Source organism: Lagopus muta, chromosome 9 (genome assembly GCF_023343835.1).
Source record: "Lagopus muta isolate bLagMut1 chromosome 9, bLagMut1 primary, whole genome shotgun sequence".
Taxonomy (NCBI): domain Eukaryota; kingdom Metazoa; phylum Chordata; class Aves; order Galliformes; family Phasianidae; genus Lagopus; species Lagopus muta.
Window position 1 is genome coordinate 18,516,523 of NC_064441.1, and position 15,574 is coordinate 18,532,096.

At 39.3% G+C, this 15,574-nt stretch overlaps 1 protein-coding gene across 2 annotated transcripts in view; it reads left to right on the top strand.

Moving 5' to 3' along the window:
- CAB39 (calcium binding protein 39) overlaps positions 1-12,650 on the top strand; it is a 34,887-nt gene extending 22,237 nt beyond the window's left edge. For both annotated transcript variants that reach the window (XM_048955290.1, XM_048955289.1), the window contains exons 3-9: positions 127-291; positions 5,069-5,187; positions 8,013-8,181; positions 8,876-8,935; positions 9,477-9,542; positions 10,518-10,661; positions 11,051-12,650. In XM_048955290.1, coding sequence (XP_048811247.1) covers positions 127-291; positions 5,069-5,187; positions 8,013-8,181; positions 8,876-8,935; positions 9,477-9,542; positions 10,518-10,661; positions 11,051-11,239 — 912 coding nt within the window. In that variant the 3' untranslated portion in view covers positions 11,240-12,650. The remainder of the gene's footprint in view (positions 1-126; positions 292-5,068; positions 5,188-8,012; positions 8,182-8,875; positions 8,936-9,476; positions 9,543-10,517; positions 10,662-11,050) is intronic.
- Positions 12,651-15,574: the final 2,924 nt, after the last annotated feature.

Sequence of the window (15,574 nt, forward strand, 5' to 3'; positions counted from 1 at the left end):
CATGATTTTTTTATTTTTCTCTGTCATGGAAGTGTGCAGTTGATAAGAATAACAGTATGCAGCTACAAAGACAAATGGTGTTCTCTGTGTTATAACTTCTTTCTTTTTCCCCCCCATTTTCTTCAGGCCACTGAGGAGGTCTCAAAAAACCTTGTTGCCATGAAAGAAATCTTATATGGCACAAATGAAAAAGAACCACAGACAGAAGCCGTGGCACAGCTTGCTCAAGAGCTGTACAACAGTGGTCTCCTTAGTACCCTTGTAGCTGACTTGCAGCTAATTGATTTTGAGGTAAGAAAATTGATATTTCATATACTGTCTATTTTAAAATGAATGCATCTGAATTGCTGTCATTTCAATTTTTTTAAAATATCTTTCAAACTACAGCTTTTGTTTCTGGCCAGTACAAAGCCAGGAGAAAGGGAACTAAATATTCCAAACTTTCTAGGAAACTAAGCAAATACTGAATACAAAATCAGTGAATTTAAGCACATAATCTGCCCAAAATGGAAGTAGATAAACCACTGATCCTGATGCTATGATTCTGTTAAAATTAGGGCATAATCCTTAATTATTCTACTAATACCACACTGAACACAAGGTACAGTACTACATGCTGTGTCTATATTCTCATCTTGTTAAATTAAATTACTTTGACAAGAAAATGGCCATAACATTTTTGAAGAATTTTAAGTATTTGAGGTAAAGCTGTTCGTTTTACCAAGTCTTCAGTTTTTCCTCTCTTTAGAAGTGATGCAAGCTCTTTTTTTCGTCTTACTATTTTTTGTTTATGTATTAAAAAACCACAGTATTTTATTGATTACTTCAAAATAGGGACACTTATAGTCAAATATGTCTCTGTACAAACCTCTGTCTGACACTTGTCATCACATCACAGAATCGTAGGGGTTGGAAGGGACCTCCAGAGATCGAGTCCAACCCCCCACCAAAGCAGGTTTCCTACACCAGGTCACACAGGTCGGCATCCAGGCAGGTCTTGAACATCTCCAGAGCAGGAGACTTCACCACCTCCCTGGGCAGCCTGTTCCAGTGCTCCGTCACCTCACTGTAAAGAAGTTCTTGCGCACATTGGTGCGGAACTTCCTGTGCTGCAGTTTCTGGCTGTTCTCCCTTGTCCTGTCTGCTGACAAGAGCCTGGCCTCGCTGCTCTGCCCCTCACACCTTTATAGACCTGGATCAGGTCCCCTCTCAGTCTTCTTTTCTCAAGGCTGAACAGACCCAGTTCACTCAGCCTTTCCTCATAGCAGAGATGCTCCAGGCCCTTCACCATCTTCGTGGCCCTCCGCTGGACTCTTTCCAAGAGATCCCTGTCTGTTTTGTACTGGGAGTCCAGAACTGGATGCAGTGCTCCAGATGAGGTCTTACCAGGGCAGAGCAGAGGGGGAGGATCACCTCCTTTGACCTGCTGGCCACGCTCTTTTTAATGCACCCCTGGATGCCATTGGCCCTCTTGGCCACAAGGGCACACTGCTGGCTCATGGCCGACCTGTCGTCCACCAGGACACCCAGGTCCCTCTCCGCAGAGCTTCCCTCCAGCAGCTCATCCCCCAACCTGTACCGCTGCATGCAATTATTCCTCCCCAGATCCCCAGACTCTACACTTGCTTTTGTTAAACCTCATCTGGTTTCTTCCTGCCCAGCTCTCCAGCCTGTCCAGGTCTCACTGAATGGCAGCACAGCCTTCAGGCGTGTCAGCCAATCCTCCCAACTTCGTATCATCAGCAAACTTGCTGAGGGTGGCCACCATCCCCTCACCAAGGTCATTGATGAAGATGTTGAACAAGACCGGACCCAGCAGTGACTCCTGAGGAACACCGCTGGTTACAGGTCTCCAAAAAACATCACATAGGATAATTCAGTTCCCAACTCCGTAGAGAGGAATCACCCTGTTTAGTTATAAGGAATTGCAGTACAGTTGGATTTTTCTGTTTTCTCTGAGGTCCCACAAGAACTGTGTGGCTGTCCAGGAAAGAAGCCAAAGCTCATGTATCACACTCCACAGCCTTGACCATAGAGGCCATACCACTTAAGACTGCTTAAAGACACTATTGTTCATGACCAAGTTGTTCGTGGTGCAAGCAGAACAGTTTCAAGTCCTATTGTAGTTTGGCATTCCCCAAATAATAGCTTTCTTCCCTGTTCTTTTCCTCTCGCCCCTCCACCCCACCCATAACTGCCTCTGATTTGTGTTTAATTGTAATATGGTTGGTTTTTTTCCTCTACCCACGCAAATGTTTACAGCAAACATAAAATGTTCAGGCTGTTAAGTAAGCAAGGAGACCTGGGAAAGTTGAGATACAGTGTTGAAATATGACAGCCTTTAATTGCCAAAGAAAGGAAATCATGAAACGTCATCTGGATTCTGCTGAACTCTAGATTCTTATCAGCTTCATGTTTACTCAGCTCAGTTTTTAGAGAAGGAAACATTCATTATCTGCTGGTGATGAAGAGTGATAACAATTTGTACAAGCTTGCTCTCATTAAAGAGAGCTATTCATTTTATTCTAAGGGGACTTTAGAAGATTGCAAGTGGTTTCCTGCTTTAGACTTTCTGCTACTTTGTTACACAAGGATATTATCTTTCCCCCTTGAGAAACAGGTCATTCACATTGCTTTCTAGGCTGGGCCTTGTCTGCTTTTCAAGGATGGGATCTGGCGCACTGTCCAGCTATTGTTTTTGTTAGAGTTAATGTCAACACACCTGTGCCCCAGACCTGCACCGGCTTCTCATCTATGACAAAGCCATCAGATGTTGGCATTCATATCACAGAACTCTATGATATGGAATTTTCTGTATTTGAAATAATTTTTCTATTAAAGAGGGAGAGAAAAACTTTATTTCCTACTGGTTCTCAAACTTGAAGGTTTAGTACTTCCTTTGCCTCTCTAAAGCTTGAAATTATTCAAAGATGAAGGAAATACTGTCTCTTTTTGGTCAAAACTCTGTTCTTCTTGAAGATGGTGGTTGCTGAGCTAATAGAGAAGGAACCATTTACTCAGACTCCAGACTCTTGAACTATCTCAAGTGTACTTCAGTGTGAACAGAATGGTTAAAAAAACACAAAAACACTGGCAAAAACTTAATGTCTTTTAATCTTGTAATTAGAAACTGTGACTGTTGGAATCTTGCTGGGTATAAAGGCCTGTTTAAAATGATATTTGTACCTGGAAGTTTTCTTTCCAAGTAGAGCGGTGAACAAAACCATCTACTTAGCAAAGTTACGGAGTTTCCAGATATCTCCCCACTGATCTGTGCTAGCCCATAGGAGAGGTGGCATCCCTTGCAGAATTGTATTCTTTGTTCTTGCTTTTTTTGAAATGGAGGGGGGGGGGGGGAACAAAAAGCAAACAAAAACGCCTTTTGCATGAGGGAGCCTGAATCCTTCTGCTGGGAAGACAATGGCAGCACAGTTGTACTCTCACCTCTTGCAGTCGTGACTACTGGCACAAGGGTTGGTGTCTGTTTGCCCTTGTTAGCCATGAGGTCACTTAGCAGTGGTGCTGCTTAACAATGAGTAGGCTTGGGGTCACTGTGTACCACTGTCACTTCACTTAGGTGAATAATAAGGAAATGCTGTTTTTGCTGCTGAATCCAAAGGAAACTGTGAGATGCAGAGCAAAATTGGCAATGTTAGTGAATGAGAGTTGATGACTATATTATGTGGAGGTTGAGTAAAGCAGTTTCTGGAACACTGCTCTACTCAGTTCAGAACAAAGAGTGCTGGTGTTGCTTTGGGCTGGCTTGCAATTGTAATTGAGAAAACAAGCACTTACAAACAAACTCTTATATCCTGAAAACAACAGTCCCTCAAATGCTCCGTGGTAATTCACAAACATGCCATTTGTAAAACTGGAGCCCTCCTACGTTTGTTACAAACATTTGGGGTTTTTTTCCTTTTTTTTCTTACAGTCTTTATGTTTTTTTCTTTATGTTGATAGAAAACTGAACTAGTTTTGAATAATTGCTGTTGTTTCTTAAATGGTTGCTAATTACATATACCCTAAATTTTACTTGATAACTTACTAATGTGACATGTGGAATTTATAACACTGGGTAGATAGAGATTGTCCAGGAAAATGGTTTGTGTGTGTTCTTTGTGTGTCTGACACAGGAATCCTTCCTGTGGAGTTGCTTAACAGTGTTATTTGCGAGTCTAGGTGTAGCACAAGTTTGCCTGACATTTTTTTGGATTGCAGCTAACAGGACGTAGCCTTGAAGTTGTCTTTATGGCAGTTTCCGATTGCAAGTTAATTGCACAAATCTAGGTTTTAAATGATGCATGTGAATGATGGAGAAAGTGCTTATGTTTATGATCAGCTTCTTGTCCGTACCAGTTTGGCATCTTTAGCTGTGTTCTGACATGTCTGAGAAGAAGTAAATAAGTGTATATATATTCAACATAACATTTTCAGCTACTTTATGCTCTCTGGTGCTAACAGTGTGTGTATAATTTGTGCTGATTCATACTACATTCATGCTGCTGTGTCTGTTGAAAAATGTGAGACCGGTATTTTAGGTCAGTGGGTCAATTCTCTTTGTAGTTCTTATTTGTTTGTTTTACCTCCAAAAGTGCCAGTTTTAAATAGAATGTTAACAGTGCAGTCAGAAGTGCCTTACCAATAATAGATGGTGGCACTGTGCCTTCCTGGAGAAGGGAGGGGGTAATGAATTATTGAGGACGTACACTTGGAGGCAGGAGCACAGCTTAAAATGTTATTAGCAAAAAATGACCAACAAACAAGAATAAAACAAGTTCTGGAGACCAAAGCTACACAAAATGTCAGGTGAAACCTAAACTGGCTTTATTTCATCACGTGATTAACCTGCAATCTGGCTGAACACCTGGCTGGTAGAGTTTAGAGCACTTTGACGTATTTCAAATGAGTATAAAGAAAAGAAGTAGTATTTAATCCCCCTAAGTTTGAACTGCAGAGGCTGACTGAAGTGCAGAACTCACAGTGATGTGAATGCATAAGATGACAATGAGTAATTCCTATTTGAACGGTGGACTTGAAGGCTGTGTTGAACTGCTTGTGTTTTTGACAGGGCAAAAAGGATGTCGCCCAAATCTTCAACAACATCCTCAGAAGGCAAATTGGTACAAGAACTCCCACAGTTGAATACATCTGCACTCAACAGAATATATTGTTCATGCTATTAAAAGGGTATGTATGCTGTGAGGCATAAATAAACTTTTTAATGAAGTGAGAGGTTTTTGTAATCGTGGAGAAGCACTGAGTTCTGAAATGTTTTTTCCTTCCTTTGCAGCATGCTTGATTTTGTTGTCTAAGGGCTACTTCCCCTAGGGAAAGGAAAGTTTGAGTAATGAACACCAGATATATACTTCTGCATGATATATGACTGAAAATTGGGAACTGCTAGTAGCCTGTATTATTCTTACTGTGGTATTGTAAGCATTCTCCTTTTGGTGTATTATATGATCCCACTGAACTTATTTCCTTCTGAACTTACTCATTTATCAAGTGGTGGATTTGGTTGGGTTTTTTTGTTTGTTTTTTTCTTTTAGCCAGTGTCCTTTCCAGTTTGCTGTCCTATTCCCTGCTCCTAGCTTGTCTTACACATGTTATTTGTAGTGATTCATATTCCTGTAGTCACAGGACCAAACAAAGGATGGCTCAGGGTATGCAGTGTGTGCCAGGCTACTCTTCCTCTCTTCTCATATTTTTTCTGGTGCTGGGTGTTGGAGAGCAGCGCCATACTGAAGACATGGTTGCACACCTAGAATTGTGGATCTCAAATGGGAAAGCAAAAATGTATTTTCAGAGGTTTCTTGTTAAAGTAAGATTTTCTTAAAAACTGGCAACGTGCTCTCCATATAAAAATAATTGCTCACATTTCTATTAGCATTAATGAGCAAAGTTTGAAAATTGGTATCCCAACGTGTTATTTTAGGATAGAATGTTCATCAATAGTTAAAGAACAGAACAAAACAGAAAAAGCTGTTCTTGAAATGGTCTTTCAAGTATCCATTTTATCTTCTGTGTTAAAGCTGCTGGGTAGGGTTACTTCAGTAAGTTTCCATGGACTGCAGTTGGGAAGTACTTATTCCTCTTACTGGAGTAGCAGGGGGATAAAGGAAAGGGACATGCTTTCCATTGAGACATTGGCCTGCGTTACAGTGGTAGCCCTGAGATGTGAAGCTAATCAAATATATGTTTAACATTGAACAGGAAGTGCTGTTTTGTTTCTCCCTTTCCTTCCTCCTAGTTCATGGTAGCAGCTGGAGATGCTGACTGAGTTCAGTGTGAAACCTGCCTCCTACACAGTGCACGAGGTTTTATTTCAATGCTGTGTTAGAAGTGCACTGCCAGAGGTGCTTTGATTTTTTTTTCTTTTTTTTTTTCTTATGCTTCAGCCATGATTCTGGGAAGAAGCAAGATTTTGATGGCAGAGGGACAAAATGACTGTTAATTGTGGCATAATATGAAAGAGAATATTGATTCAGTGCTTCTTCAAAGCAATTTAAAATGAAGCTGAATTTGAGATGCAGAGAGATGGAACTACTTTCTCAGCATGCTCTCATTGAAATGTGACTGAATGAGGGCTGCAACACGGTTGTCCTAATTTTTATACTGTGTTGTCACTCTTCAGAGGGATTGTTGAAACAAATTCATAAGTCAGGATATTTGAAATAGGCATTTAATTAGCTTTAATGACTGCAGTGTTACATCTGGTATCTATCTGAGTCAAATTTATGCAAATTTAAGCTCTGTGGTGACTTACAAAAAATCCAGTAGATTCCAAGTCTTCATGACAAGCTAAATAGGAAAGTATAGCAACATTTAGTGTGAAAATTGATTCATAAGCAAATGGCTTTGTATGGTAATTTAATTAGTGCTTAGTACACACAATGGTGCGTTGCTCCAGAAGTATGCCGGCAAATTTAAATCAGCTTCTGATGAATTGGGACCAAGGCCTTTTTGGGTGGGAGCTGAGAAGTTGTATAAGAGACTTCAGCTGTTCCAGATGTATGTAAGGATAGCCACAACTTCTCTGTGGATCAGGATAGCTGATGTTGCAACTTGCTGAGGTTAGAATCAGGAAGGCAGGCCCACTTTCATCCAGTTTCTCGCTACTAGTGTGCTTGGGAACACCAGGAGCTAGTAGCAAGCACTGAGGTCTATTTCTATCAAATGGATCTTAGACTGCTGGGAGACTTGGGCAGCTGCTGTTGGTATATGCTTAGATGAGCTGAGAGAACACTGCAGTTTGTATATGAACAAAAAAAGCCTGCCAAGAAAGTGTAGCGACAGTTTCTAAATGAAGCCATACCCACAGCTTCATTGTTTTCATCAAAACAGTGATGGGTGTGGTGGTGATGGGTTGATGGTTCAACTTGATGATCTTAGTGGGCTTTTCCAACCATAATGACTCTATAATTCTCTGGGCATGTTCCAGAAGATTCTTGTCAGAAGCTGCAGATGCACTGCTTGGGGTGGTAAAGACTCAAACGCAGAGGACAGTGTTCAGTAATATCCTCAAATCAGGGGACACTGCCAGCAGCTCAAGCTTGGAAGCCTGTGTGCATAGATTGATGCTGAGAAATGGTTTCATGAGAGAGTGGCCATGAACTTACGTCCAGTATTACTGACCATTTAGCATCAAAGCTGATACTAAGGATAATCTTACATTGGTGGGTGTAACCATACAGCTTTCCCAGATGTCTGCAAGTGCACCAACGTGGAAAAAAAAAAAGCACCTGATTTTGAGTAAGAAGAAAATATTTTTCTGTCTTCTCATTTTATAATGAGTAATTAGTGTTGGTAATAACTTGGCAATAAAGCAGCAATGATTTCAATAATACTTCAGATAAATATTTCAAAGAGAAATTTAATACAGAAACAAGTATCTCTAATTCTCTGAATTTCTGTTTATGTGATAGCACAGCAAATTGTAACTGGCAATGTAGTGTTTTGAAGGTGCCTATAAAGAACCTGTGGGTTTTCTGTTGTCTTTTTTTTTTAAACAGGTACGAGTCTCCAGAAATTGCTCTAAATTGTGGGATAATGCTTAGAGAATGCATCAGACACGAACCGCTCGCAAAAATAATCTTGTGGTCAGAACAGTTCTATGATTTCTTCAGATACGTGGAAATGTCGACATTTGACATTGCTTCAGATGCATTTGCCACGTTCAAGGTAACCTCCGTACCGTATTGGAATGATTTCTGTAGTCTTCTGTTCCTGCCATGTAGACTCAGATGCTGTGTGTTACATTCTTAGCAAAACAGACATACAGAGAGAGAGGAGAAAACAAATAGTGGTGTGGTGCAAATGCTGAATGGTGTTCTTTCTTTCTCAGAATGTGAGACATTCCTTCAAATATGCATACTCCATTCCCAATAACTTTCTAAACCTATATGTAAACTGCCATCCATTAACACAGTACGTGTGTACTTTCATGCCAGAGGACTTTAAATCTGTTTCCAGCTGTGCAAGCGGCATTGAGTGCATTTAATGCTGATTCTTAGGGAGGAGCTCTTTTTTTGTCCTAAAACAAATCAAAACCAAAAACAGCCCCATAAAAACACCCCAAAGAAAAAATAGTTACAGGACTATAAGCATAATATTTATCAGTATCAAATAGTGGCTTCTTAACCTCTTAATTGTGTGTAGCTCTGTGAAGAGTGAGTGTAGCTTTGATTCATGAATGTCATTCTTCAGTGCTAATTCTACAGGCCTGTGTAAGTTAACATAAAATGAAGCAGACTTTTCCTAATTGATGCCAAGGCCCTTAGGGGTGCACAAGTCTTGCATACCCACAGTTTATTCAGAAAGTATAGATAACACATAAATATTGTAGTGAAAATACTGGTTTTGTGCTCTTTTACAGGATTTACTTACAAGACACAAGTTGCTAAGTGCAGAATTTTTGGAACAGCATTATGATAGGGTAAGCAAATACATTTTATTATTGAGAATTCTGTAGAGCTGTGTATCTTCAAATAAGAAGAATCTGTGTTTTCTTTCCTTGTTTAGATGCCTTTGAAATTTGCATACAATATTAAACCAAGTGAAATCGGTCATTTCTGCCAGAGAGAGAAAATTAGCGTTAAGACTTTGCTATTGAACGTGAAAACTGTGAGGAGAGGCTGAGGCCAAGACCTGTTTCAGTGAGAACGCGTTTGTTCCACTAGAGGGAACCCTTTCCCAGGCCTTTTCCTTGCGTGCACACGTGTGACAGCCAAACATTGCGAGATCGGCCTCCTGCAGTTAATGAGCGTTGTTCAGTACCAGGAGCTGCTACAGCTTAACGAATGGTGCCATAACTGCCTCTAACGCATTGCAATCTAAACACTGAAGCCTCCTAAATTGTTTTTAAAGCATACACAGTCTGCAAATTTCCATCTCCTCTTGTCCTTTATAGTAATTTGGAATAAGAGCACTTGTAGCACTTGAGAAGGTCTTAACCATTCTGTCTGTCCTGTGTTTAGTTCTTCAGTGAATATGAGAAGTTACTTCATTCAGAAAACTATGTGACAAAGAGACAGTCACTTAAGGTAAGGCAATTTTAGGTCATTCTTCAATGCAAATTTAGAGAGTGCCTTTAATTTCAAGTGAGTTGGCTAAATGAAACAACAAGTAGCTGCTTTGGGTAATATTTGATTTATTTTTTTAACTTGGGTCTTGAGGTCAGTAAATTTCCCATAGTCCAGTCCTGCTGTAATTTAGTGTCATTTCTCTCTCCATGCAGAAGTGACTGTATGGAAGAGTTTATTTCTGTTGGTTTTTTTTCCTTCAGATTTTGTTTTTCCACCTTTAACAAATTTTACTAAGTAATGTATTTATTTAGTAAATTAATACTAAACAATTTATTTACATTTATGTGTAAATAAAATACATATAATTTATTTATTAAATAATTGAATGAAGGGACTCACATGACCTAACTAGCAGAATGCTAATTTATGTTCAAGTTGGTCAGAAATATTGACTATAAATGTAGCATGTGTGCCAGTTTGTAGCAGGGGTGGCACTTCTGGGGTGTATTGTACTGCTCCTGCAGCACTGCTCCTCACAGTGACAGGAGCTGTGTACTTCTCTGAGCTTTATGGTGTTTTGTTGTAAGTCTTAGGAGGTAAAGGAAATATGGGTACAGAATCTTCTGACGTTTCCACCTTTGTTTTGCACCCTTCCTTGATGAAAAAGGGAGCAAAAGAAGTACAAATATTTCTCATTTGAATTACCAACTCCTTTTTCTTACCAAACTCTTTAAGTTGATGTGTAACATTTTTTTAAATGGAAAAAATAATGAAGTTGTGGGGAAAAAAGAAAAAATATATATATTTTTAATTTCAGTTCCAATTATAACATCAGGAGAATAAAAGGAGATTTAGCAGTTGAACATTGAGAATAAAGGTGTTTGAATTCCAATTTTTCTGCTTTTACAGAGCGGTGTTGGTTACTCAGAGTGTTAGGAAGGATTTATGAACAGGTTTTCTCATCTCTTCTTTCACCTTGTTTTTCACTTCTAGCTTCTTGGTGAATTATTATTGGACAGACACAACTTCACAATTATGACAAAATACATCAGTAAACCTGAAAATCTGAAACTAATGATGAACCTTCTACGAGACAAGAGTCGTAACATTCAGTTTGAGGCCTTTCACGTGTTTAAGGTAAATCAGAGTAACAGCTTGGGGTGAAAGTTTTCAGTGAACTCGAGCACACCCATCTGATGGTGTATATGATATGGAATGATGCATTTGCTACAGAATTGAACTGTGGAATGCCTGAACTTGATTCTGCAGAGGGTATTGTGTCTAATAGCTCCCACAGCCTGAATTTACTTCAGCAGTATTGTTGGATTTCTGTTCTAATTTAGAAAATTAAAATAGCAGTTTTAGAATAAAACTTTCATTTACTTCCTTTTACTTTCTGTGTACATTTTGGATTATTGAATAATTAAAACATCATTTTAAGGTATTGTCATCGCTGTTTTGTTGGCTAGGTTTGTTTTTTATCTGAGCCTCCTGTTTCCCACTGAATGCCTTTTATTGTCTTGCAGGTGTTTGTAGCCAACCCTAACAAGACGCAGCCTATATTAGACATCCTTCTAAAGAACCAGACCAAACTCATTGAGTTCCTCAGCAAGTTTCAGAATGACAGGACCGAGGATGAACAATTTAATGATGAGAAGACCTATTTAGTTAAACAGATCAGGGATTTGAAGAGACCAGCACAGCAAGAAGCTTAATCTCCAGTAAACCCCTATAATATTAAACCCAAATTCAGCAGTCGCTGTTAGATATTCAGCATCAGGCACTCTTATCGATTCATGAGGAACATTACTGCTAATCTGCTGTTCAGTGAACGGTTTTTGTTTTTCTTTTCTCTTCTTTAGTCCAAGTTGAAAAACATAGCTGCTGCTTTCTTGCACAATGTGGACTTTCTTGATATTTGTGTCATTTCAGAATTCAAAGACACTGCTTGTTTGATGAGCCCTGAAAAGAAAGATTCTAGGTTCATGAACGCAAACATATAGATAATAGTTTGGTTTAGGAAAGAAGGTATTAATGTAGTTAAGTAAAAGGTTGCATGCTTGCAAATCTGAATAAATCTGTATGTTTGCACTTACCTTGTTTGAGATACGAGCACAACGTGACCTGTGCATACCTGGCACCATAGTATAAGATATATGCCTTGATTTAAAAAATAAAAAAAAAATTGTGCAGTGCTTTATTTGTAATCAAAGGGGAAACGTATCTAAGATGTGAGCTTATTGGGATAAACAGTTGTCTTGCAAATAAACTGATATTGAAACTTAGCAACTTTTAAAAGAGTGAAATCTCAAGGTTCATTAGGAAAATGTATATATGCCTTTCACTGCTTTCTAGGTTTTTTGGACATGATTTGATTTTTTTTCTGAGAATTGACTTGTAAACTTGGAAATATGTTCTAAGGGGTTTTGTTAATTTTGCTTTAAAGGTATTTCAGACAGTAGACCTAGCAGTGACATTTTGCGTTTCATTTCAACGATGCTTGCTGGTTTCTTTTGTATATAACTCCTAGGCTGCTCATTTCTTTAAAATATGATTTAATTTGTACAGCAGAGGAATGTTATTGTATTAGTCTGTAACTATTACCTAATATTGAGTTTTGCAAAATGAATGCTCATATGTAATTGAATCCTTCAGATCACATGGAAATGCTGATTTAACGATCGTAAGTACTGCAGCATTAAGAGAAAAAAACCACCAACAAATTCTTTGTACTCACTTATCTAACAGGGTGCCATCAGTTAGGGTAGGCTGACGTAGAGAACTGGAACCCTTTCTGCTAGAATCTTACTGGTAATATTGGCCTTATTCAATTAAACTAGCGTTGTGCTCACCAGATCTGCAGATGGCAGACGTGATGCTAAATTAATATGGATTCTTCTTACTTCTGGGGAGCCTGCAGTGCATCGTTCCTTTCTTACAGTAGTTAACTCAGTACGTAGTTGTGCAAGTGGATGAGTTAATTCCCTCTGAATGCAAGAAACATGATTACATAGATGTCCTAGAATAACAAAATGATTTTCCTTTGTTGATTTTGTTCTTTAATGCTGCAAACTATCAGTATTTATAAAAACAAAAAACCAACTGATTTTGCACCATTTTTTTTGTTACTGTGACCACACAAAAGGAATCTACTAAATATAGCTAAACAATGTTATTAAAGTTGTATTTATCCATCATATAGTAATGCTAAGATCGCAACCAACCAAGCGTATGGATTGGAGTCTGAAAGTTCAAATTCTGCATGGCTGAATCTGATTGAGAATGCTATAGAAAATGTTTGTTGCTTCCTGTCCTCTTCCTAATTAAAATATTTCGTAGTCAGCAAGATGAAACTCCTAAGTGATGTTTAAGCCTACTTGAAAGCCTTCATGAGGGAAGTTGGGCAGCTCCAGAAAATTCAGTGTTTTCACCTAGTTTAAAATTGCTCTTAATGTTTTAATTGGCCTTTGTCAGGTCCTTAATGTCCTTTGCAAACGGATTCATTTTGCCTACTGGAAGGAAAAGAGCTGACTCTTCCTGGCCATTGCTTATGCAGGCAGGCAGAATTGGCCACAAGATGGTATTGTAGTTCAGTACTAACAGATTATTATTTTCTTGGTTTATCGTAGCTGAGTGGAAGAAAACGTTGTTTGCCAAGTTACCATAAGGCTTCCTCTTTAGAAGAATGTGGAAGTGCTGAAGAGTTATGTATGTAAAGATGTGAAAACATTTGGGCTGGGATATAGGTTACTCTATCTTAGGTCTTGGAAGTAATGGCTAAGGTAACTTTAATATGTGGTAACATTTGAATGTTGGCTTTCGGAAAGAAGTTGTATTAAATTAAAGCTCATTTGATGTGCTCTTTGTATTAAACAAAAACCCCAACTATTGTTCTGGAAGTGGTTTCTTATCTGCTGGAAGGCTTAAGGATATTACTAAAACTTATTTAAATGTGAGTGGTTTTTTGATTTGTGCTTTTTTTTTTTTTTTTTTTTTTTTTTTTCTTTTTAAATAAGAGATGTACACAATTGTAATTCTACTTCCGTGGTAGCATTTCATTTCTCCTGAAGAAAATGCGTTTCTTATCCAAAAAAATCTGGCTGGCCCCATAATTTAAATTGAAATAAAATTTTGAAGAAAAAGGTGTGTTTTGCTGTGTTTCTGAAAGCGGTGGAGTTTCTCATGGCTGCGAGTCTTTGTGGCTTTGTCACCTTAGAGATGTTTAATGCTCTCCCTTTTACCTGTGAAGTCATTCTAAATCATGAAAAACTCCCAGTTGTAAAAATATTTGTGAGGATCTGAGACCAAATGCCATATTGGAGATAGGAGTTTTCATTAACTGTGAGAAGCCTTTCTTGCTTGTGCGTAGTGGTATTTGCTGATTCTGTTCCCTTTTGGCATCATCCAGGGCAGAGAAGTGATGCTGTGTCATCTCCAGAGACTGGGCCTGACAGGATCACTGGAGGTGAATACTGGTCATTGTAGCCCTTCCTCCCAAATTTCAGGAGCAAAAGCCTGTGGGACTGTCACTCTTTCCTTAGGAAATGCTCTGGGGTCTTCCCTGTGGAAGCTGCCTGCCTCTGTTGCTGACATGCTACAGAAGTTCATTTCCTGCTGGGAAATGAATAATGGGTAAATGAACATACCCATATTGCAGGCAGAAATACTGGGTCAGTTACAGCCTGCAGCATGGCTTTACCTGTTGGAGCCTTTGGTTAAAACTGCAGTGTATTTTCCCTCAGAGGCTGCTGCTAGGTTATAAGGGGAAGGGCTGCCTTATGCTGTTTGGCTGACACTGCTAACAGAGAAAGGCATGGGAAAGCAAAGAGATGCATTGACTTTGCACAATGTCTTTTCCCTGCAGAGCTGAGCAGAGGGACCTGGCACGAGAGCTGACGTCTCTGAGAACTGGAGCCAAAGCTGCCCTGGAGCACGTGGGGTCGGGTCATGGACAAAGCTGTCTGCAGTAAGTTTGCCTCTCTTTGAGACCTGACGAGTTGTTCCTAGCAGGCAACTTCATCCATTTTTCCTTTTGTTGCTATTCTTTTTCCTTATTCCAGACCTTTGCAAGCTGCTCGGTTGAATAATTTCCCTGTCCCCAGTGCTTTCCCATAATGTCTGGTTACAGGAGCTGGTGCCATCTCGTAGGGTGCACGGCTTCATTTTTTGTTGGTCTTTTTGTTGTTAGTCGTGATACTTCAGCTCTTCTTTTTCCAAAGGTTTTGTCTGTTGCAAGGCTGTTATAAGCATTCATAGAATCATAATCACAGAATGCCTTGGGTTGGAAGGGACCTTTAAGATCATCTAGTTACAACCCCTTGCTGTGGGCAGGGACACCTCCCACTCAACCAGTTTGCACTGTTTCTCTTGGTTTTTCAGCATATATTGTGTTCTTTGAAGGAAATCGTTTGTTTCTTGGAAAAAAAGATCTGTTCTTCCCATTTGTAGGCATCTGCTGATTTGTCTATTGAAAAAACAACACAACAAAACAACACAAAGCCCTGAGTTATACAGCCCACGTATAACAAGATTTTTGGCAAGTGTGATTGCATTCACAGGAAAATATTGTCTGAAAAATGCAAGCTCTCTTTCAGAAGGCTCATACTACAGATTCTGATTTATACAGCAAAAGTAAGGACTTTTTTCTTGTTTGGAAGTGTACTGATCAGAACTGCTCTTCTGACACTTCTCGTAAATGGCGCGCTTGCCCCGAAGGTTTCCTCATCATCTATTGTAGGAGAATTTTCCAGTTAGGCAGTGGCAAGGCTGTGTGACCCCAGCACTCAGCATTTCATCGGAGATGGGAACGTGTCACACATCAGATGTGACACTGGGCTGCCTTACGGTGTCCTGATGATTTTAAAACAAAGGGACTGAGCTAGAGAGCGTGTACAGAAAGAAGGAAGAATAATGTTGTGCTGTCATGTGAAGGTAGATTTCAGATTTTTTGGGAGCAGCAACTTAAAAAAAAAAAAAACAAAAAAAAAAAACATGGAATTAAGGGAAAACCTGCCCCTAAGAGAAATGAGAATAAGTGGCAGGCTTGGGGC